Below are 25453 nucleotides of genomic sequence, written 5' to 3'. Positions count from 1 at the left end.
CTGTAATAACAGCCTGTTGATTTTACACAATGTATGACGATCAAATCAGTGAGGAAACAATTTACCAAACAAATGAGTTTAAACCTTCATCAATCAGAAGGTCAAGAAAATACTTCAGGTGTGTATAAGCATTCAATTCAATTCAATTCAATTCAATTCATGTTTATTTGTATAGCGCTTTTTACAATGGGCTTCGTCTCAAAGCAGCTTTACAGAACATAAACATAGAACAGAAGTTAAACATGAGAAAAAAGAATATAGTAAAAAATTAAGATACATATAGTTCACAGTGTGTATGTATGTATGTATGTATGTATGTATGTATGTATGTATGTATGTATGTATGTATGTGTGTATGTATGTATGTATGTATGTATTTATCCCCAATGAGCAAGTCTGAGGTGTCTCAGGCAGCAGTGGCAAGGAAAAACTCCTTTAAATTGGTAAGGAAGAAACCTTGAGAGGAACCGGACTCAAAAGGGAACCCATCCTCATATGGGTGACACTGGGGGTGTGATTACAAATATACAGTCAAACAAGTGTTGAATTGGTGTAAAGATCACATGGAGTTCAGATCTCCTCTTGGTATCTTAGAGTCCAATTCAAACCAACTTAAGGTGATGTTCATTTTTATGAAAGTTCCTGCTTTGTTGCTTTTATTTTAGTTACGTTTAAGATAGAAGATTGTTCTTTAATCAGTAATAATAATAATAATAATAATAATAATAATAATAATAATAATAATAATAATAATAATAATAATAATAATAACAATAATAATAATAATTTTAAAATATAAAAAATTATAATTATTACTGTTATTAAAAATCAATAATAATAGTTATCAATACTCATTATTATTATTATTATTATTATTATTATTATTACGACTATTATTATTAATAATAATCGTAATAATAATATTAATAATAATAATAATAATAATAATAATAATAATAATAATAATAATAATAATAATAATAATAATAATAATAATAATAATAATAATAATAATAATAATAATAATAATAATAATAATAATAATAATAATAATAATATGATCGGTGTGACTAGGGTGGAAGGTGAAACCATAAGGAAGTTAATGCTTTGGGCCTCACAAACAGCCCAGAGGAAGGAACATGGTGAATTGTAAAGTACAGAGAAAAATACGATGTAATAAAGACGGTAACTGGACACTTATCTGTATCTCTGACATGCAAGAAAACATCTCGGCTTTTAGCTAACAACATTTCAAGAGCACAAATGACTAATCCTGTGTGTGTGTGTGTGTGTGTGTGTGTGTGTGTGTGTGTGTGTGTGTGTGTGTGTGTGTGTGTGTGTGTGTGTGTGGAAACCATGGAAGCATACAGAACACTCATGGATGTATGATGCATCATTTTTTGGGAAGAACCGCCTGATTGGATGCTTCAAAGTTTTCTGACATGTAATTCCATTCTCTTTCATTTGCAATACAGATTTAAATGAATATAAAAATGTTTTTAACATTTAAAGTTATCCCTAATGAGCAAGCCAGAGGTGAAGTGGTGGTGGTAGCTCAGTGCGTTCAGCCCTGGTTAAGTGGTTAAGGTCTTGTACTTCCAATCTGCAGGGTGTGAGGTCTAATCCCAGGGCCACCAAGATGCCACTTCTGGGCCCCTGAGCAAGGCCTTTAACCCTCAATGTATGAGTTTTATAAAATAAGATAATAAATGTAAGTCGCTCTGGACATCAAAAGGGTGTCAAATGCTGTAAATGTAAAATAATGGTGGTAGTGGTGGTGGTGAGGGAAACCTCCCTGAGACAACATTAATTAATTAATTCATTCATTCATTCATTCATTCATTCATTTTCTACCATCTTCATTTTTAAGAGGAAACAGATTCGCAGCATTTCATTGTTCCTGGGTCATTTTAAAATTTATAAAAAAATTATTTTCTTGGCTTTTTTAAAGGTCATATTCAAATATCTTTACCGAATTCTTATAATCCAGTTGTTCAGTGTACTGAGCTTTAGCGCCCCCTTGTGCTCGTGTGAATATAACAAACAAAGCTAAACAGTAAGGTGAGTGAGCTCAGGAGGGAGCTGTTACTATGGAAACTATAAAATCTTTATAACATGACATCGTTTTGATAAACTACTAAAATCTATCCAAGCTATTGTCTTACTCCAAAATTTGTTTTCTAAATAAAATAATTTTTCAACATGATATTTTAATCATCCTCAAAACACAGAAATATATCTTCCACTGCATTGACTGTCTGTCATGTATCATGTATCCCTATGCACTGAGGGTTAATATGAAGCTCATATAAATACAAACACTTAGGGTTTTGTTTAGAAGGATGAGGTCGAGGACCAAAGTCACCTCATGAAGCTTCAGCATTTCAGTCCAGAGTTCAGAGCTAAAAGACAAACAGAGATTTTTTTTTTAAATATAAAAGTACAGAATTCTTAATGGAGATTTTAAACACTGTTCAAATTGGAGCATTTGAAATATCTCACTTTAAAAAGCCACACATCTGTTAAATTTCTTAATTTCATTGTTCAGATATTCAGAAAAAATAAACAAAATGAAAAAAAAACTAACAAAAAAATCATTAAACATCTAGATGTAAATAAAAAAATTAATTACTCTAAATATACATTTTAAAAAATGATGAATGTTAAAATATTAAAATACATTTTTTTTTAATTCAAATTGGGTTTAAATTAATTGATTAATTAATATTTGGACTCAACCAAGATGAATCCAGTTGCAAAATTCAGTAAAGTGTTCAGTTAACCAAAGTGAAAAAATCAAGTATGAACATTATAGTGTTTCTTTTACTATAGGAAGCCTGTAGGCTCTTAATGTTTAAAAATCCCAAACTTCAGGAAACCGGTAATCTCTGTCTCTTCCACTTTTGGAAAATATTTGTGAGCACTCCCTTCCTTATGAAGTGCCATTACAATGGACCGGAAACTGAACTTGTTTTAAAACACAAGTGAAAGTGCTGTGAACACTTTCATGCTTAAAAACGCTCATTTTAGTGTTTTCAGTCTTTTTGAGTAATGTTCACAGACTCGTTCATGAGGCACGATGCCAAAAATTCTTCTCAGTGGATGTTTGTTTACCGTTCTGGCTTTTTCATCTAATCTTCACGGTAGGTTTCGTCTCCTTTCACTGTATTATTTCTTTGAAAATGAGGAACTCCCAGTTCACAATATGCATTAAATGCTTTCAATTTGCTTTCTGTCAGAAACATCGAGACTTGAACTTTAGAGATAAGAAATGAACCAAAGGACTGAGGCCATGCTGTTATAATAAAATTATTAAAAACACTCTGAAAGTAATAATTAATAATCACGGCACATTCTATAGTGTTTTATTTCCTCTGATATCACAGTTTTCAAGCATTTAAAGTTTAATGCATTTAATGTTGTGGAACATGTTTATTAAGGGCTTTATTTATTTATTACTCACTTTTTCTTTAGAAGACAAAAATATGTTGGAAAAATGCCAGACAGATACAGATACAAAGCACTGACACTCGAGACTCCTTCCATAATATTTTGATAATTCAATAGTGTTGTAATGTGTGATGAATAAAAACAGTTAATTTGATTTTCCACACTATGAATCCATTGCCTTCCAGTGTGTGCAGACGAGTGTGTGACAGCGGTGTTTGCCAAACGTAATAACATGCACAAACCCGAAGGTAGCAGCTTGTCTATAGGGTGTGATGTCCATCACTGCAAACAGAAATGGACAGGAGGATGGGGGGTTAGACAGCAATATTTCACTTTCCTCAACACGTCTCAACGAGTCCACATTTCTAACGGTGAAATCTCACAAGACGTCACACGCCTCACCCTCACCATCCACAATCTCAACCAGTCAGATTCTGGGCTGTACATGTGCAACATCAACTGGGGGGCGTCCAGCAGCCAGGGTCATGTCACACAGGTCAATGTGACTGCAGGCAGCTCAGAGCAGTTCAGTAAGTATCAGAGATCTGTTCTGTATACTTTCACAGCATCTGCCTTAGCCCTGGGATTTTATCTGAATAAAAAATAAATTTTAAATTTATTTAATGAATATTATTAACTTTTTTGTTTAATGTTTTATTATTACAATAATGTATGAAAGCTATGTGAAAAATTATGTTATATGAAAAATCACTTTCTTTCCAAATACCATAAAAATTTTTTTTGCAAAAAATGCAAAGAGACAGGATAGTATCTGGATAGTTATAAGTATTCACAGGCCCAGTTTATTTAACTAACTTCAAAAAAATCACTGAATCATGATTATAAAGAAAAATAGTAAAGAAAAGCAAAGTTCATTTAAATAAAATTAAATGTCAGTAAGCTTAACTTGGATTCTTGTCTTGTTTTTGGCACAGTGCCTGAATCCACAGGGAGGAAGCTGTCTTACAGGTTGTTAGTTTGTGCTGCGGCCAGTCTGTGTTTCCCATTGGCTTTGGCTCTGGCGCGTTGTTTCCCCTCTGACGTCCAGCCTCCACCTCCTGTTCCTCCTCCACGCTCCCGATACAGCTGTAAGAACTTTCTGCTTACACTTCATAATGTTTTCATCTTGCCAATGTGTTAATGTGGTCATATAACAGTCCATTTCAGTGAAGAGTCTTATACTGTATCATCTTTGTTTGTTTGTTTGTTTGTTTGTTTGTTTTTGTCTGTCTGTCTGTAGCCACAGTTCGAGTTAAACCAAAAGCTGATGTAAGTATTTTTATTTTTACTTATTTTGTTCTCTATAATAATTTATGAGATCTGAATCCTTTGTTACAGATTTGCTCTGGAGATATAAGGCTAATGTAATGCACATATAACAAGCCATGAAAGTACTTCAGCTAAACAATATCTATAGATATCTGCATTTGTCATCTACAAATATGAATAAAACTCGAGCGTGAAAATAAAAATCAAAATATTATGAATTTAGTGATGTGTCGTTTGCTAACGTGTCGACTCTTTGAATCAGATGAATCACAAAGGCCGGTTTTCAATCTTTTTTTTAAGAGATATCCAATGATTTTAGGTCTTGTCATGCAAATTAACCAAAATGTTTAAATGTAAAACTTTTTTTCAAAATCTAAACTGTTTATTAGACTGAACGGTCAAACATGTCTGATTTCCTTAATTGACGATTTAAACATCAGATGAATTTATTTTATTTTTAAAATGTATCTACGTTATTTTATTAATTAAATGGCAACGATCTCAATCAAGAATGATCATGGTTTAAAACAATATAGATATTGTTTTCTGTTTAGAAAAAAAATACCAAAGTGTCGTGTGGGAGTCAAAATGAGCTGACACTGATTTAAATGATATGACTAGCTGAAACAGTCAGACAGCTGGTAGTCATGTTTTTCAATAAAATGTTTCCTGTATTGCTTAATTGAATCTATTTATAACATCAATAAAGCAAACATTAAATTAATTGAGATATAATTGCATACTGCAAGTTGTTGCTATAACAAATAAGTTGCTATAACAGTTATATTTAGTAATATAAGCGTATCAGGTTACTCAGAATTGCCATAACAACGATTATTTGAGCACAACCTTTTTCAGAATTAATGAATATGCACTCTTTTTGCATTTTATTTGAAACATTAGCATGTGTGATTTATTATTTATGCAGGTGGTGTACACAACGTTGACTCTGACTGATCCCAGACGGCAGAGCGCCGCTCAAGCGGCGAACAAATCGACGGCAGTCGTTTACTCAACAGTGTCCTTCTCCACTGTTTGAACCTCTCAGGAAAGCGTCAAATAAAATACATTAACGCTGTGATTTAGTAGTTTGTCATCTCAGGATTAAGATTTTACTCATATACAAATTTATAATCTAACAATTTTCACACAAAAAAAATGGTGATCAATCAGAAATAAGAACTGAAGTATGAATTGGTTCAAATCATTGTGTGCTTCCTGTTTACCTTTGAGGCACAAACACTGTAAACATGAAAGAAATACATTAGCTAAAAATTAAATGTACAGTTTGTCCACACTTTTTCCACAAGCTTGCGAATTCCAGGTTATCGGGTATGGAGTTGTGTATCTCAGTCAGAATAATTTATATACAGTACAGTAACTGGACACCAGGAGGTTACAGAGCCAAACATTTCCTAAGCTAGGGTTTGTAAGATTTAGATGCTAATATATGTTTATTTGTTTATTTGCTTCTATAAATGTGTTTTGCAGCATGCTATACATGTTAGCAGTAGATTTATCTTACAGTGTAACTACGTTAGCTTCTAAAAGTGCAAATGTCAGAAACCAAACAAAGAATATGGACTCCATTTCATGGTACAGTACAAATTAAAAATGAGCAGTTTTACTTTTTGGATATACCATTAAAGTAACCACAAACCTTTTGACTTATTTTTATTGTCAATGGAATATAATAATAATTAATGGAAAACATGATTAGCATCACATCCATATTATATCTCTGATATTTAACTCTTAAAATCTGAATGTAAAATGTGAAAATGTGTTGCTTTGTAAATAAAAAGAGCTCAAAACACTCTTAGTATTTTTTCTTTAGCATATTTTAAAGCCGCTACATCATGGAGTGTTAAGTATTGCGTCATATTCACACCACCCCCACACTCAAAACCTTCCACATTTTCAATACATATAAATAAATAGGGGGCACTGTCACTTAGTGGTTAGCACGTTTGCCTCACACCTCCAGGGTTGGGGGTTCGATTCCCACCTCTGCCTTGTGTGTGTGGAGTTTGCATGTTCTCGGGGGTTTCCTCCGGGTACTCCGGTTTCCTCCCCCGGTTCAAAGACATGCATGGTAGGTTGATTGGCATTTCTGGAAAACTGTCCGTAGTGGGTGATTGTGTGAGTGAATGAGAGTGTGTGTGTGCCCTGCGATGGGTTGGCACTCTGTCCAGGGTGTATCCTGCCTCGATGCCCGATGACGCCTGAGATAGGCACAGGCTCTCCGTGACCCGAGGTAGTTCGGATAAGCGGTAGAAAATGAATGAATGAAAAATAAATCAATAGTCTATAATATCTCTCAGAGAAGCAGCCAAGAGGCCAAAGGAAACCATCATTGTAATGCTTCCACCACCATGCTCCACAAAGGGGAACTTATTCAGTGTGAGGTTTCTGCAAGATGTATCTACAAAATGTTCACTCAGACACTGAGAACTGAGAACTGAAAACAGATTTAGTATTGAATTTTGAAAATGTACTTTTTTGTGCCACCTTTAGTATGTGCCCTTTTATATCTCTTCAATCTCGGTCACGTCCAGTTCAGTTTGTAACTCTGTAATCTGGTGAATAGGTCGGGGGATGTGATTACTTATGCAACACATTCTACCATGCACAAATCCATACCATCACGTTATGACCGAAGGGACGACACATTAGACACAAAATACAACATTTTATTTCATAATAAATTCTCAATGGCACAATACATAACCAAATATACATATACAGGAATAATCTTTAAATCATCTGCATTTCTTTACGTCTCGGTTTTACTCAGCAATTTTACAGACATCAAAAGCAATAAATTATGTCAGTATCAAACTAAATCTCCTGAGCTGTAGCAATGCTACTCCACACACGTGTAGCTCTGGCTACAGGTAAAATGTTACACCGTACATACTGTACACTGATTCCTTCACACCTTCCGGGTTCTCACGTGTGTCAGAAAGTGCTTTATTTTTGCTTGCTTTTAATAGAAATTAAATTTATATCGCACATTCACACATCACGTTTGTTTTTTTGTTTTGTTTTGTTTTTTTACATATCAACAAAGTACCGGAGTGCTGGAACTATATTTTTGGTGTATGTACAATTCAAGTCAAGGGGATAAAACTGAGTAAAATAGATTTGTCTTTTCTTTATGAGAGTCTAGAGGAATGAATAAGGCATGATAAGAATAGAGGTGGGATATTTTGAACTCTGACACACAGTTCTCCTTCGACATGCTAACACACACTCTGTTAGCTAATTTGGTTATTGTTTTTCTTTGACTAGGTGTTCTTAGCTAAATTCAGCTAATTTTAACTTAAAATTGCTATCAAAAGCCATAGTTAGATGTTTTGCTGCGATATTACAATTGTATTTGGTAATTAATATTAGCTTAAAAATAAACCTCTGTTAACTCTGTTAACTGCAGAGCAAATTAGCTAGAGTTAACCAACATTGAGTTTTGACTAGTGTAGTTAATTACTTGCTAATTAGCTAGTTTAGCTACAGTTAGCTACTTCTAACTAACCATCTGTATTTCAGAACAAAAAATCATATTAGCTGTGTTTTTTCCCTTAAAAAATTGTTAGCAGTTTATCCTGGGTGAAAAATCCAGATTGATCAGGCTCGCTGGATTTTTCCACATAGATTGATTGATTGATTGATTGACATAAGCTAGCACAAGTGTGTTTATCAAGTTTACCAGCTATCAAACTTTGAAACAATTTACAAATGTGTTTTCTTCAATCTCCTTTCTCACTTGATATACTTCAATACTTATATCAATAGAGTTTAACAATTAAACAATGATTCTGCTGTTTAAAACGTTCTGCTAGATATTTAAATATATGATGTTATGTGTAAAATGAATCACTTGTAGTTAGAAGAAGTAAGCTCATTATATTGAACTGAGGTAAAATTGCTAGCACACATCACAAAGACAGCTTTGAGCAAATGGAACAATACATTTAAGCTTACGTTTTGAGGAACTATTGATTGTGCTACATCTGCTGTTAAGCTATTTCACTCAAATCGGTGAGGCTGAACTTAGCAACTTGGAGAAAATGAATGTCCAACCAAATTAGCAATCAATTTGTGTTGTACAGTACCAGCAAGTTACACTAAAAAAACAACAACACAGTGATAAAGTGTTTTGGCTATTTGCATTTTGTTCATTAAAAAATGATTCAAGGATAATATTTTTATATATCGTTATATTAAGTTTGAAATCTGTATAAACATACGGACTGGTTCTGAACATTTAAATAACATTTTGCAGTGTATGTTTCTAGTATACCTGTTAGAGATGATTAGCCATTGACTAAATCTGTTGGCCTGGTCACAGACAGGAACTGTAACGTTACTAAAGCAGATGCATTAAAGCTGAAAGTCAATAAAAAAGCATGTTGGAAAAATAAAATATGTATGTGGTGGTCAGGGAGAACTTATCAAATGTTGGGGAAGAAATATATAGAACAATATCTACATTTTATAACTGTTGTGTCTTAGCTTTCTTGGGCAGAACTGCTTCAAGAAACTACTCTGACTAGCTCAAAACCCCTCTGACTAGCATAGCTGTTCTTAGCTTGCGAATAAGTTGCAAGTTAGCTGCTTTCAGTTAGTTGTAAGGTGTGGTTTCATCTTTTGTTGCAATGTTACAAACACTTTAGTTCATGGTTTTGATAGTGAAACGATCTTCAATTTTGATTAGCTGGCTAGCATAAGCATCAGTTAGTTTAGTTATTGTGCCGCTGTTCTTAGATACCCACCTAGCTAATCTAGCTAATATTTTTTCATGTTTGCTAAAAAACCAGTAAAAACATTCAACTCATTAACATTAATTTATAATAAGATAATTTACTTATTTATTACCTATTTATTTTTTTAGATCACAAGCATTGACCTTTGACTAGCTTAGTTGTCTTTAGCTAGGTAATTAATTACCAGTTAACTAATTGTGAATTAACATTACTATGAATGAATATTATTTTGTTAATTAAATTGGTTAATTTCTTTAGCTTAAAAATCTCTGTTAGCTCTTAATGTTGATTAGCTAGCTAGCAAAAGCATTATCAAAAATATCAGCTAATTTAGCTATTGTGGGCTAAAATTAACCTTGGACTGGTGTAGCTGTTCTTTATTAGCCACCTAATAATTTAGTTAATATGAATTCATTTTAGCTAGCTAACTGACAATAACATACAGTACTGTAACTCTGAATAGTGTCACTAATTCCTTGCTACAGTTAGCCACCATTAGCTATAATAATCATATTAGCTCCTTATGTTTTGCACCGTTCTGCCAAAAAGCAAGCTTTATAAATTATAGATATTTCTCCAAAACTATTTTAAAACATTTGTACTCACTTTTTAAATGTCTGCTTCCTGCAAAGATCATGATCATTTAGAAACCACTAAAAATATTCAACCTAGCGACATCTAAGACCTTGCTAATCAAATGAATGCTAGAAATTTCCTTGATTGAAACTATTGCAGTTCGTGGTTCAAGTCTGTAGTTTTCAAAGTAGTAAAATTTCATCGTGTTTTCCCAGACCACCACACACACCGACTCTCTCATACTGTACTTGTCCAGTAAGTCGTGTCTATGCATTTCCAGCATTTGGCAGACTGCCTTATCCAGAGCGACTTACAAAAAAGAGAAATAATAATAAATTATAGTTATAGTAAATGACCTGTATTTGCATTATGGCTTGGAATAGACTCCTAACTTTGCTGTATTCTTTTGTATCTTGGACATCACATTATCGAAGGAACACGACATGTAGATCACATGCTTCTTCTCCAGTGTGCTGTTGATGGATCACAAATATGTTGGCATTGGTTTGCTTTTTTTTCATCTGGTACCTGTGTGATGAGAAGCATCTTTGACCACATCACAGGTTGGAAACAATCTCAATGATGACCTTCTATTTGGTTAAGACTCGCTTTGGCATCTTGGCGTCGGCTGCACTCAGTGTGTGTGTATGTGCAGGTTATGCAGGTAATAAATGTGTGTGTTGGACAGCTGTGATGAAGGTGGTTGCGTTGCGTACGCATATGGTCCCTTCTTGCTCTGACAGAAAGTCTCTTGGCTCCAGTTATGCTACGCTGCCTAGGAATGAGAGAAAAATAATAATAATGATGATGATGATGATGATGAACATAACAGAACTACATCCTGAGTTGCCAGTTTATTAGATATATTTTACTTAATAATTATAGCAAGTGCATCTAGGATAAAGGTCACATTACTGATGTGACTGGAACTGTACTTTTGTTTTTAATAACTGTATGGAATAAATTAATGTATTCCATTTGCTTCAACTGGATGAAACGGTTACATTACTAACGTATACGGAAACAAATCCGAATTAGTGTGAAGAAAAACAGAAAAACAATTACCTGCTTTCTCTGTGTAGTCACTAGCGTCTCTCTCTCAATGCCCCTGAAACAGACAGGAAAGAGAATAAAGCTCATACACACGTGGACAAAATTGTTGGTACCCTTCGGTCAATGAAAGAAAAACTCACAATGGTCACAGAAAAAAACTTTAATCTGACAAAAGTAATAATAAATAAAAATTCTATGAATGTTAACTAATGAAAGTCAGACATTGCTTTTCAACCATGCTTCAATGGAATTATTAAAAAAAAAATAAACTCATGGAACAGGCCTAGACAAAAATGATGGTTCCCCTAGAAAAGACTTAAAATAATGTGACCAAAGGGACATGTTCATTCAAAGTGTGTCCCCTAATTAGCATCACAGGTGTCTACAATCTTGTAATCAGTCAGTGGGCCTATATATAGGGCTCCAGGTAGTCACTGTGTTGTCTGGTGACATGGTGTGTACCACACTCAACATGGACCTGAGGAAGTGAAGGAAAGAATTTTCTCAGGAGATAAGAAAATAAAGAAAATAATAGACAAGCATGATAAAGGTAAAGGATATGAGACCATCTCCAAGCATCTAGATGTTCCTGTGACTACAGTTCCACATATTATTCAGAAATTTAAGATCCATGGGACTGTAGTCAACCTCCCTGGACGTGGCCGCAGGAGGAAAACTGATGACGATTTAAAGAGACGGATAATCTGAATGGTAACAAAAGAGCCCAGAAAGACTTCTAAAGAGATCCAGGGTGAACTTCATGCTCAAGGAACATCAGTGTCAGATCACACCGTCCGTCGTTGTTTGAGCCAAAGTGGACTACATGGGAGAGGACCAAGGAGGACACCATTGTTGAAAACAAATCATAAAAAAGCTTGACTGGACTATGCCAAACTACATGTTGACATGCCAAAAAGCTTCTGGGAGAATGTCCTATGGACAGATGAGACAAAAATGGAACTTTTTTGCCAAGGCACATCAGCTCTATGTTCACAGATGGAAAAATGAAGCATATCAATAAAAAAAAAAACCTGTCCCTACTGTGAAACATGGAGGAGGCTCTGTTATGTTCTGAGGCTGCTTTTCTGCATCTGGCACAGGGAGTCTTGAATCTGTGCAGGGTACAATGAAATCTGAAGACTATCAAGGGATTCTAGAGAGAAAGTTATGGGTCTTGTAACAGGACAATGTCCCAAAGCACACAGCTAAAACACCCAAGATCGAGGTCAGGGCTCATAGAAAGCCACTTTAGAATAGTGCAATGTTTTCCTCTTAGCCAATCCTATTGAGCATCTTTGGAAGGAGCTGAAACATGCCATCTGGAAAAGACATCCTTCAAACCGGTAACAACAATTGGAGCAGTTTGCTCATGAGGAGTGGGCCAAAATACCTGCTGAGAGGTGCAGCAATCTCATTGACAGTTACAGGAATCGTCTGATTGCAGTGATTGCCTCAAAAGGTTGTGCAACAAAATATCAAGTTAGGGATACCATCATTTCTGTCTAGGCCTGTTCCATGAGTTTATTTTTTTAAATAATTCCATTGAAGCATGGTTGAAAAGCAATGTCTGACTATCACTGGTTAACATTCATTCAGAATTTTTATTATTACTTTTGTCAGATTAAAGTTTTTTCTGTGACCATAGTGAGTTTTTCTTTCATTGACCGAAGGGTACCAACAATTCTTTCCACGTGTGTACATTATCCCAAAGTTAGCAGAAGAGTTCACTCACTGTGGTCTCGTGACTCACTCAAGTTGTCAGAATGAAACTTCAGGTTTGACTTAAATGAAATTTGACTTTTCCTGTCTGAGAAAGAAAAAGAGAAGTGGATCTTTACACAGACAACATGTCTCTGTGTGTGTGTGTGTGTTTGTGTGTGTGTGAGTGTGTGTTTGTTTGTGGCCTGACATTGTCTCAAAGCAGCTTTACAGAACATAAGAAATATAATACAAAAAGTTTTATATTATATAATGATTAATATTAGACAAGTTCAAGATTAATATTAGACTTATATTTCAATTATATTTTATATTTCAATGTGTTTGTATTTATCCCCAATAAACACGTCTGAGGTGACTGAGGAGACTATGGTGAGGAAAAACTCCCTTAGATGGAAGGGAGAGAACCATTTGGGTGACACTGGAGAGTGTGATTATAACCTATTATAAACACCAGGGTGTGTTACTATGAACAATGTTCTTTCTACAGTCAGATACAGTCTGACAATTGTGTATTGATCAGGAGGACCTCTGTGTCCTTAGAGCCCATATTCAGTTGTCATGATCCCCTTGGATGTCTGAAATCCTCATGAAGCAGAACACAACTGGAGCTGGCACAATCTTTCTATGTGATTGTACCTAAACTCCAGGTCAACAGATTCCTGTGGGCTGTATTGTGTGCTGTGTTTTGTATCGCATGGCATAAATGTGTTTAATGTCTGACCAGGTCAAGATCCTCCAGACCATCTCCTTCTCCAGCTGTGCTGCTGAAGCTGCTGGTGCTGGACGACGATCGGGAGATGTTGCCTCGGCTGCTGCACTCCTTCAGCTTTACAAACGGTCTGGACAACACGGCACAACAATACACAACACAACACAAGGGGAGCAGGAAGAAAGAGCAGAGAATTAATAAGAGAAGACACTAAAATAAAATATGTCACTAAATGCTAACAGCACTGCTCACCTTTCCTTGTTGGTGCAGATCTCTGGGGAGCTTGGATTAGAGGAAGTTTCAGATCTTACTTCCTGTGAGTGTGGAAATACATCTGCTGCTTTGTGATCACTGTGTCAAGAAAGCAAAATTTACAAAATGGATATTATTAGTAAATCACAGATAATGCAGAAAAGATTATTTGTTGTAGAATGAGCACTTATATACTGCTTTGCAGGCATCTGCTGGCTTTTTCATGCTATTTTGAATACTAAGTTGATTTACTACAACATTTATTATAGATATATGAATTCTAATAATCCTCAAAAACAATCCTAGTGGTGGACTGACGTCAATGCATTAATTTCTTAAACTGATTAAATTAGTGGCTGGGATCATAACTGAGATATTCACAACAAATAAAATAAATAATGATAAAAAAAAATAAATCTCAAAATTCTCAGATAATAATTAAATATTTCAGTGTGAAAAGTTTTTTTTTTTTTTTTTAAATTCGCTAATTTCATTTTGAAATAAAATTCTCATTTTTGACAATATTCATAATTTTTAGATTAGTCTAAATTTTGAGGTCAGAGTCTTGAGACTATTCAGATGTTTGTGATTAGAAGTTAAAGATTTTGTGAGTTCAGAAATTTGAGATAAAATCAGAATTCACTGTTAAAATAAAACGTTTTAAATGATGAAATATCAAATCAGCACAAATCAGAAACAAATCAAAATGTTGAAGTTGGTCAGAATTTTTAGATAGTAAGTCAAATAAAAAAGTTAGACATTTGGTTTTGACATAAGAAGTCACAATTTTTGACATGCTTCTGCCAGATATGATCTGCAAATGTTTTTTTTATTTTTTTTGTGTATGTAAGAGAGTTAGTGTTGTTTTTAACCTGCGTGGTGGATGTCTCTCAGTAGGGCTCTCTGTGCTCGAGTGCAGCCTGGGAAACAAGCCTGAACGTCGTTTAACTGGACTCTTCATGGGAGACTTGGCCGACAGCACTGGAGGCTACGCACACAATCGCACTTGGGTCAGAAATACAATACAATCTGACACAAGCTAATAATGCAGAACTGATAAAAGTACTGTTTCATTTCTTCTTATATAATGCAGACCTTCATTCGAAAGGGACAGATTTTTTTCTTGAATTTGAAAATACATCATTAGATCATGTTGGATGAACAAAAACTAATTGTGTTAATGTTAATAAATCACATGGGATCGATGTGTTTGAATAAATCAACGTGCTGCAGTAATGTAGTTATTGGAGAGTATTCTCTCTCTCTCTCTCCCTCTCTCTCACACACACACTTTTATCTCTCGCTTGCTCTCTGTCTCTCTCGCTCTTTATCTCTCTCCCTCTGTCTCTCTCTCAGTCTCTATCTGTCTCTCCCCCAGTCTCTCCCTCTGTCTCTGTTTCTCTCTCTCTCTCTCTCTCTCTCTCTCTCTCTCTCTCCCTCTGTCTCTACCTCTCCCTCTCTCCAGCTGTCTCTCCCTGTCTCTCTGTTTCTCCCTCTCCCTCTCTCTCCATCTCTCTCTCTCTCTCTTTATCTCTCTCGCTTGCTCTATATCTCTCTTTACCTCTCCCTCAGTCTCTACCTGTTTCTCTCTCTCTCTCTCTCTCTCTCTCTCTCTCTCTCTCTCTCTCTCTCTCTCTCTCTCTCTCTCTCTCTCTCTCTCTCTCTCACCGTGAATGTACTCTTTGTGCACTCAGCACTGCTCTGAGGTAGCCCGCCTCCACTCATACTGGATGGAACTCCTCCTGATGCAGCTTTGTGTTTGTGAGAACCCACCATCGTCTCCATGGAGTGACTCCTCACCCGCATGGCCCTCTGAGACACGGGACAAAGAAGAATAAAGGAAGAGAGAGCAAGAGAGAGAGGGAATTAGAAGTTCATCAAAGAAACAGAAAGTGAGTGCACTAATTCCTTAAACTGAATGATAAAGTGGCCAGGATCATAAATTTAAAATAATCAAACCAATTTAAAATAAACAAACTCCAGATAATAATTAAGCATTCAAACATAAAAATGTGATTTTAAGATTTTAAATGTGAAGTCAAAGTTTTGGAATAATAAGTCTGAATTTTTAGAAAATAAATCTGAATTTTGAGATACAACTTCAGAATTTGCCATTTTTAAAAATAATTAAATGGCAATATTTTCAAATATTTTCAAAATTTAAGATTAGCATAAAAGCATTTGACGTAATAAATCTCAAAATGTTCAGATATGTAAGCATTTAAACGTAAAAAGTCAAAATTTGAATGTAAGTCAAAGTTTTTGAATAATAAATCAGAATTTTTAGAAATAAGTCAGAACTTTGAGATTAAAAAGTCAGAATTTTGTGTTAACATTTTAAATTTTTTGAATCAGAACGTCTGAATTCTGAGACGATAAACAAGTAAATTTCATCTAAAGTAAAAAAAAATGATTAACATAATAATTCAGCTAACTCACACTTTTAATTTGAACATGAACTTTTTTTTCCTTATTTCACGTTCCCTTCACAGGACAACACAAGCTACCCAGAACTCTTAAGAGAACACACTTCAGGACTTTTGTGCATTTGAAAAATAGCAAAGCCTCTGTGTCGTTAGCAAAGTGACTCAACGCACAGAAAAGCCAAGGTTACACATGACTACCAAATCCAGCCAGCAGATGTAGCCATACAGACCTACGATAACCGCAATGACACACAATCAGATACGACACGATGTCCTCTGGATCGAAAATGACTTTATTTCCATCTCATTCTGGTTCTTTTTTTTTGTGACCACATTCTCACTTCACAATCATATCTGCATTAATTCCTTAACATGTCATGATACACATTTTATGCAAAAGTTAAAAATTAGGCATGAGTATGCACAAGGCCAAGCTCACAAGGAAAATGTGGCAAACAAATGGCATGTTTTGTTATGTGTATTTAGTGATGTTGGGTCAAGCAGTGAGGGTCTGTGTCAGCTGGATGTGGTAGAGGACAGTGATGGCTGCTACGCAAATCAACACGGCCTGAGCAATGTGGGATTGTGGTGCAATACCAGACACACACCTGCACACTTCCTGCAAACAGCCACACACACACACACACACACACACACACACACACACACACACACACACACACACACACACACACAAATTTTCTTTTCAAGCTCAAGGTGCACAATTTTACATTTTACCGTTGCTATGGTTACCTGATTATTCATTAATTAATTATGTGGTTTTATTTTGCACAGACATTATATGAGAAACTACCTACAGTTCTACCTACCAAAGATCTCTGAAGTTCAGAAGCTTTCTGGTGAGATACCGAATTAAACGATCCAGGTCAAGTGTGGTTATGAATTCAGTTGGATTTCATTATAACATGCAAAACCCTTAAATAAAATCTTCCAGAATATTTGAGTGTATGAAACTAGGGTATATATAATCGGAGAATATATTAATATTTAAACCTGTGAATGTTTAATGCGCTTAACATTTAGTCAACAATTAGCATGTTATACCAACTTCTGCCACAAGGGGCAACATTGTATAAGAGTAAATATGAGAATGAGAGAACGTTATCTAGTATTAAGAAACAGTGTATTGAGTTGAGTTTAATTAATATACTTTACTTGGCTGACAAATATTATTTATAAATTTATAAAACTTCCAGACTTCCTGTTTGCCCAGTGTTGTGGTTCAAATGCCATTCTCTTCCTCTGGAGTGTATCACGGGACCCGACGGGATGAACAGGATGCCAAGACATCACAGGGCACACACACACACACACACACACACACACACACACACACACACACACACACACACACACACACTAAAGAAATGCCAATCAGCCTACTTTGGACTTTGGGGTGGAAACAAGAGAACCAGAGAACAGGGCGGGAGGCAGGAACTGAACCCCCAACCTCGGAGGTATGAGGAAAACATACTAATCACCAAGCCATATCTCTGTATATACAGTACATAATCATATAATGTACATACCACATTATTTATAAACTTAACTAGTGTGATCTAGTCCTGATCTAGATAGGGGCGGAGTTTATTCCAGGGCTTGAAAAATCTAAGTGAAAGTTTAATTTCAGTCAGATAACCAAAAACAAGCAGCAGTTTGTTTACATTTCCTTTGAGAGTGTGAGATTTATTTTAAGTTACACACCACAACTTTAATATTAGTTCTCCAGATCTCTGTTGAAAGGATTTCCGTACATTAACTGATTGTTCTAGGATTAGTGTAATAATCGGACTCACCTTAAAGGACTCCAGAAGACCTCCATGTGCTCCATTCTCTAGTTTATCTTCCCCTGTGGATGATCCCACTCCCATCGTGGCCTGGGTCTGTCTGTGCAGCTCATCATGCAGATTATCCAGGAGCGCTGCTCGCGTCCGTCCCTGAAACACACACACACACACACACACACACACACACACACACAAACACACACACACAGTAGTTGTTTAATTTCCTTAATTTTTTTTTTTGCTTTACTTATTCTGTTTTATCAACTAATTTCATATCGACATAGACTCTGTGTAGAGTTTGTAATAAATTGACGATTCATGAGCTAACATCACCTGCTCATCTAATGAAAAAATAATCCCACCGCTTACTATAAATCTAATGAATGCATCTGCTAGGATTTAGACTGCAGCTGCTGATAAACATGCAGTGTTTCTTTCGCTCACCTCCAGCTTGGCAAACTTGTCAGACTTGTAGCAAGAGTTCTCGGCATTGATCAGTTTTGTGAGCAGAAATTCACGAAACTCTGGGCCCTGTGACGTGGGTATAAAAAAACCAGTATGAGTATCGTTTTCATCGTCCAGAATCATGCATGAAGATGCTTTTATCACGTGATCACCTTTTTAAAAACGGCAGGATTCGGTAGAGGAGGGCCGAACGGTGGGACATCTTCTCGAGCCGTGACGGAAACCTGGGGCATGAATCAGAAACATAGATTACGAACACATCTGGCACATCTGGGTTAAAAGGTCAACTCAAGGACATGTAAGATTAACAGTTCTAATAGTTCCAGAGTTGGGTTTTGACTATGGGGAAAGTCTCTCTTAAATCTACTGCAATAGAATATTTACTTCTGAAAATAAATCCCACAAAAAAGGAAGAATCGACGCTCACTGTGATGTCATATTTTCTGAAGTGTCTCAGTTTGAAAAGAAAGGACATTGTGCTCAAACTAAATTAACTTGTACAGGAAAATACATATATAATTAACATAAAAAATAGAATTAAACACATATTTTTAATATTATATTAATATATTTAATATTAAAAAGTAAAAACAGCCTGTTGTTTTGTTTGAGTTGTTCATTTTTGTTAGAGGAAAGCAAGCAAAATACAGAAAAGTGGAAACTAGTAATTCAAACAATTACTTATTTTTTTAATACTAACTAGTTTGTCATAATTTAGGATTAAATACGGTTTCCAAGGCAACCAAAACATGCAACTGTGCAAATGTTCACTTAAACATTGTCCCAGCTAATAAGTTATGATTTGTTTATTAATTAAGGGATGTCCTGAGCGTTCAGTACCTTGTATGTTGTGTGATCAGTACAGGGGTTTTCAGCCTGAACTAACACGTAGGCATGGAGGAAGTTAGACGCGATCATGTCAGGTACAAACGGAGTGGGTTCTTCCTGGAAAACCGCAGCCACGATGTCGTTCCCGATGTGTCTCTTCCTCTGTAGCTGCAACATATAAAGCAGAAAACGGCTCTACTTCTCAAAAATGGTGTTACATCAGCTCGAACGTCTAGCAAGAAGACATTACACCATCGTCTTTCTTACACAGGAAAACTTTCTCAAGCGTCTCCTGGAAAACAAACAAACAAAGCTCTCTGATCTGAGTTCTGTGCATCTACCTGCTGGACATCTCCCTCCGTGAAGGGAAGTTTAGTCGATACGTGGAACATGATTTCTCGGTTTCGGAAAACGGTGTAGACCGACTGAGTTCCTGTTTGTCCATGAGACACGTCCAGACCGCCACGGAACCTGGAGCCAAATAGGAAATGATGTGACACTATGATGTTACACCTTCACACAGTCAAAAGGTTTTAAACATTCTTGTTCAGTTCTGAATTCTGATGAGTCAGAAATCAACAAACAAAATAAATAAAGGGTTATAATATCGATGCACTTGTTCTAAATGGTAATTCACACAGGGACTTGTCTGGGACTTTGATCTGTGTGAGCTGTGATATGTTAAACTGGCCTGGGGATGTGGTAGCCTAGTGGTTATGGTGTTGGTCTAGCAATCGAAAGGTTGTGGTCCATCCACCAAGCTACCACTGCCACCCTGAGCGAGGCCCTTAACCCTAGATTGCTCTGTTGTATAAAATGAAATAAAATGAAATAAATATTTTGTATGGAGATGTTCAGAAATCGTCTTCAGTGTCTGCGCTTTGTTTTTGCTTATTTGTTTTTTTTTTATTAATATTCTTTATTGGTTTTAAAACAGCCACAACAACTAAAAATAAAAATAAAAACACACCGAAAACAAAAACAAAGTAAGTAGAACAAAAAAGCAGAGGCTACATGACATAAATGACACGAATGCCTAAATAAAGTTTAAAGGAGAAAGACAGATCACAAATAAGGGGATAGAAACCAGTATACATATTCTAATATTACACATGTGTCAAAATCCTGATATTGTCTAAATTTTGGAGGAACAGAACACACACTTTTAGAAAAAAAAAATTGAGACTTTGTTTCGTTAAACCGTATTTTTGTGTTTTTGACTCGACTTTATTTGATTTTCTCAAGATTTTAGACAGAGACCGTCTCCTCAAGCCATCTCTGAAAACATGGTGGAGCAGATGGTTTCCAGTCCATGCACAGGTCAGCGCTTTATTTTTTTAAGTTTGGACTTTCAGGTTACGAGACAACTCACCCAAATCTGAATGGAGATTTAGATTCTTAATGAAAAATCCAGAGAAGCCTGAACCTCCCTTTGAGGATTTGTTTGGCAAAAATAAACAAACAAACAAACAAATAAATCATAATTTCCAGCTTGCTCCCAATGACATCGATCAACCCAGACTTCAATCAAAATCTTTGTGAAATTCGCTTCTTGTGATCTGCACCAGAGCTAATACGCAATAATAAACAGAAATGAGGAAAATTTATAGTGTTAAATATTATAATAACTTTTATACAGTTAGATGAATACGAATGTTTTTATTATTATTATTATTATTATTATTATTATTATTATTATTATTATTATTATTATTATTATTATTATTGAATCAGTTGATCAAAGATTATATAAGGCATAAATGATAAAAGTCAATATAAAAGACATCAGGTCACAATTGTAATATTTTAAAATAAATTTTTGTTTCAATGATTTGCCAACAAGTAGATATTTTTTCAAAGTGTTTTGAGTGAGATGGATTTTTTATTAACCTCATAGATGAGCTAGAAGCAGTGACTGTTTGAATTAGAGTTTTGATTAATATTGCGTGCAATTTTTTTTTTTTTTACTAAAATCTTATGTTTACTTAGTTGTGTGTGTTGCACTGTGAAGTCGAGTTACCCTTTAAAATCCTGCAGCTCTATGGTATCTCCCAACACACTGAGAAATTCGGCGAATGCCGGCGTCTCTTCGTTATTCCCAAACAACTCTTCTTCAGACGTCTGAAGCAGAAAAAAATTTGATGAAACTTTTCCCATCATTAATCTGAATGCTTCTGAATATAACGTCTGTCTCACTCACCTGGCCAAACTTCTGATAGATGACCCCGAACTTGAAGGTGTTATTGACTTCGTGCTCGTCAAAGCCGACTATCAGCTGCGAGGCCTGAGGGACGAGAAAAAAGCAGACAGCGACTGAGAAACAGAGCCAGCAGGAAGAGCATATGTGTGTGACAGGGCTCTTTATAATTCAAGAAGGGATCCGTGCTGGCTGGAGCTGAGAGACCAAATGGGGTCCAGAGATGAGCTGGGCAATGCTGAAACACTCATCCATACACACACACACACACACACACACACACACACACACACACACACACACACACACACACACACACACACACACACACACACAGAGAGAGAGAGAGAATGAGCCTGTGGGCATTAGAGAAGCAGATGGACTTTACAGCACCCTGGGGTACACACACATTAGCCCAGATGTCCTGAGTAGTGCAGTGCAGTGAGCACTGTAAACAGAGCAGAACCACGACCCCATTCGCCTCATGACAAAAAAAAAAATCAGCAGGTAGAACCTGAGAAAGTTCTAGACTCAAATTAACATCCCTAAAGTTAGAACTATACATATCTAGCTAACTAGCTAGTACTTTAAGTGGTGTTCATTTTAGCTAGATGTGAGAGAGATATGTACTGTAGGTAGGTAGTAATAGATAGATAGATATGTAGATAGACAGACAGACATACAGCTAGTCATTTTAGGAGTGTTAATTTAGCTAGCAAAATAAATATGTAGGTATACAGCTAGGTAGGCAACAAGCTAAAAATAAGCTACAGTAGATTTACCTAATCTATCTAGCTAGCTAGCTATCTAGCTTACAGCCTAGCTACATTACAACCAAGCTAGCTAGCTACCTGTCAGCATATTTACCTAGCTAGTTAAATGAACACTGCTGAAATAACCTTGTATTAATTATCTAGCTAGATACATACATACAGACAGATAGACAGATAGTTAGATAGACAGACAGACAGACAGACAGACAGATAGATAGATAGATAGATAGATAGATAGATAGATAGATAGATAGATAGATGACAGACAGACAGACAGACAGATAGATAGATAGATAGATAGATAGATAGATAGATAGATAGATAGATAGATAGATAGATAGATAGATTCGTTTTAATAAAAATGGGTTTTCATTAAAAATATATGGATTTTCAGTAGCACACTCACCCTTGGGTAAAGGACAGGATTAAACTTCAGACCTGTGACGTCATCACAAAGCAGCTGAAACACAGCACATGCCATTAGACAAATACTGTACAGTTGGATGCATACAGTTTTGGCCCTAATATTTATAACACAAAACTTACTAACACAACCTCTACAGAAAGCAAAAATAATAATATTTTGGCAAATATTACTGCACAGTTACTTTACATGTTAGTGTATATTATATGAATTAATTTAAATATACATGTTATACAGAACTGCACACTTCAGTAAAGTCAATAGATGATACTGTACACACCTTGGCTATCTGAGGAACACTGGGAAGCTGGTGCAGTCCCTCCAGTGGAATCCTGTCATGAAGTGTCTTTGTCTTTGACCTGAGAGATTATGAAATGAAGACAGACATTTTTTTGACCTGAGAGATTACAAAATGAAGACAGACATTTTTTTTTTGACCTGAGAGATTACGAAATGAAGACAGAATCTTTATGTAAAGACTTCAAGTTCATTTGAAATTGTTTTGTGGTGACAGTAGAAAGGAAGTCCTGAGATGATCGCTGAGTCATTATTAATACAGAAGTAGTTCTTGTGTACACAGCAAATGTGAAAGCAAAAACTCTTTTTGAGAAGTGTGTGTGCGTGTGTGTGTGTGTGTGTGTGTGTGTTTTAGCTAATAACATTATTAGTTTCCACAACATTCATGAGCAGGAGTGACAGGAGAACATTGTGAGACACAGATGAGACTTACCTTACCGTGCATAATATAATAGCACAACGATAATTATAATACAAGTGGATATGGTCGTGTTCTCCATACACGTATGTAATGATGTAAGATGAATGCAAATGCAACAATGTTTGTGTAGCAAACCTGAACAACTCTGCAGGGGTTCAACAGGATCAATCATGCTAGCATTCGGACCATGGCAAACATGTACATTGTGAAAACCATCGAAATCTACAGGGTGTCTATATGGAGTGGAGCATCAGAATGAATCAGGAACCCAGGAAGGGTTTGTGACTCTGACATAATAAAAGCATGTCGAGTTACAACGTTAACTGTCATGACACGCAAACATAGGAACAAAATTTGACATCAAAATTGTCATTCGTCTTCGACAGCTGACACCACTTTATGTCACTTGTCACAAAGGGCTTACGTAACCTTATAAACGCTGCCCTTAAACCCGGTTATTACGGCTTTGTTCAGTTACAGACAGACTCTATAATTACAGAAACAACCAGTCAGTCTTTTCCTGTAGGTATTTCCCCTTTTATAGCTTATGACATACAGAGTTTTCATACTTCAAAACACGGCTCATAAACCGTCATTCTTTTCGTCATCAAGCTCAAGCAAGACGCATTTTATATATAATACATTTCCAATTCTCTTTAATCTGTGTAATTAATTACATCATGAGTTTGAGGATTATTATGAAATGTATGGATTTTTCTCTTTATTATAAAAATTCAGCCTTTAAATATTTTGTCCCTAGATTTTCTTCCTGTTTCTTTCTGTTGATGATGACATGTGTTCATCATGTATCACTCCAAAGTGGTGTTAATATGAAACTTATACGAAAGTAGACACTCGGGACTTTAAGAATTTGTAGTTTTTCTTTGAAGCATTTCTGTTTTTACCTACATTCATATATTTGTAGGAAGTATATTATTATATAAATATATTCATAGAAAAGTTCCAAAAAACATACATGATTAGTTTTTCCACACAAATGTATGTATCCTCAGAGTAAACGTTGATATCAAACCCATTTGAGATGCTCCAAGTGTTTGCACATAAGCAGCTCAAATCTAAAGGTGTTTATTTTTCAACCACTAAAATTCTGGTTAAAATTATCAACAGAGGGAAACACACATGTCACACTGAAAGCCAACAGAGTCCTGACTCATTACAGATCAGACTCACAGACAGAACGTCATTCAGTTCTTTACTGGTTGGAAATGTCTCATAAGTCAGTTTCTAATCTGCCAGTGGAACGGAACACCAGTGTAGCAGTAAAAATGGTTAACAAGATTATACTTCACTGTTCTAACATTTAGCAATCCTAACAACTTTAAAAGTATCTTTTTCAGCCCTGTATCAGCTTCTGTTCAGACATGGGCTTTCCTGGATATACATCTTGTCCTTTAAGTCGTTACGCCGTCATTCCTGGATCGTGTTTACAACTAACAGCGTCCTGATTCATTCTGTCTGATGTTTGTAAATGCAAATGTACAGTACGTGTGGAGATGTGTTCAGGAAATATGGAAAGAATGCAAATTAGTGTGTGTGTGTGTGTGTGTGTGTGTGTGTGTGTGTGTGTGTGTGTGTGTGTGTGTGTGTGTGTGTGTGTGTGTGTGTGTGTGTGTTGTACCTGAGCATAATACGAAGGAATTCCTGACCTTCAGCCTCCTCATGCTTTAAAGACATAATGAGGTTTCCCAAACTACTGGCTGTGCAATAATAGTTCATGTGCTCCTGAAAAGAGAGATAGATAGATAGATAGATAGATAGATAGATAGATGGATAGAGAGAGAGAGAAAGAGAGAGAGAGAAAGAGAGAGAGATATGTTTCAAATTTTCAGGCTTCATTTCATTTTCTGAATTCCTCACCAGCTTCCTCCATATCTTCTCCACTAATAGACATGAGGAGAAAGCGGTTCATTTTCCGAACTGCTGATTTCACATCCAGTTCAGCTTGATGTTCTGTGTCATTTTCTCACATTTCTTTCAAGCTCTTTCTCAAGACTAA

The 25453-nt window shown here is 35.7% G+C and overlaps 2 protein-coding genes across 16 annotated transcripts in view; one reads left to right on the top strand and one right to left on the bottom strand.

The window, feature by feature from the left end:
• Nucleotides 1-2897: 2897 nt before the first annotated feature.
• si:dkey-52l18.4 (uncharacterized protein LOC560708 homolog) lies at nt 2898-6535 on the top strand. Its single transcript, XM_027150438.2, has 5 exons — nt 2898-3143; nt 3636-3980; nt 4386-4538; nt 4691-4719; nt 5648-6535. The coding sequence occupies exons 1-5, from the start codon at nt 3080-3082 to the stop codon at nt 5756-5758; spliced, it is 702 nt and encodes a 233-aa protein (XP_027006239.1). The 5' UTR covers nt 2898-3079; the 3' UTR covers nt 5759-6535.
• An 861-nt stretch (nt 6536-7396) lies between these two features.
• rap1gap2a (RAP1 GTPase activating protein 2a) overlaps nt 7397-25453 on the bottom strand; it is a 125555-nt gene continuing 107498 nt past the window's right edge. For 12 of the 15 annotated variants that reach the window (XM_047820496.1, XM_047820494.1, XM_047820491.1 and 9 more), the window contains 17 exons: nt 25076-25179; nt 22999-23077; nt 22701-22754; nt 21525-21608; nt 21345-21445; nt 19666-19795; nt 19337-19492; nt 18649-18720; nt 18476-18562; nt 18041-18181; nt 15466-15609; nt 14670-14785; nt 13798-13896; nt 13558-13675; nt 12847-12921; nt 11127-11169; nt 7397-10836 (listed from right to left, as the gene is read on the bottom strand). In XM_047820496.1, the coding sequence (XP_047676452.1) occupies nt 12886-12921; nt 13558-13675; nt 13798-13896; nt 14670-14785; nt 15466-15609; nt 18041-18181; nt 18476-18562; nt 18649-18720; nt 19337-19492; nt 19666-19795; nt 21345-21445; nt 21525-21608; nt 22701-22754; nt 22999-23077; nt 25076-25179 (1521 nt within the window). In that variant the 3' untranslated portion in view covers nt 7397-10836; nt 11127-11169; nt 12847-12885. Of the gene's footprint in view, nt 10837-11126; nt 11170-12846; nt 12922-13557; nt 13676-13797; nt 13897-14669; nt 14786-15465; nt 15610-16498; nt 16843-18040; nt 18182-18475; nt 18563-18648; nt 18721-19336; nt 19493-19665; nt 19796-21344; nt 21446-21524; nt 21609-22700; nt 22755-22998; nt 23078-25075; nt 25180-25453 lie in introns of those variants that run through there. The other 3 variants (XM_047820495.1, XM_047820492.1, XM_047820498.1) reach the window with 3 other exon arrangements.

Source organism: Tachysurus fulvidraco, chromosome 11 (genome assembly GCF_022655615.1).
Source record: "Tachysurus fulvidraco isolate hzauxx_2018 chromosome 11, HZAU_PFXX_2.0, whole genome shotgun sequence".
Lineage (NCBI taxonomy): Eukaryota > Metazoa > Chordata > Actinopteri > Siluriformes > Bagridae > Tachysurus > Tachysurus fulvidraco.
Note: the sequence above shows the minus strand (reverse complement) of the source record. Positions and strands in the feature narration are given on the sequence as shown.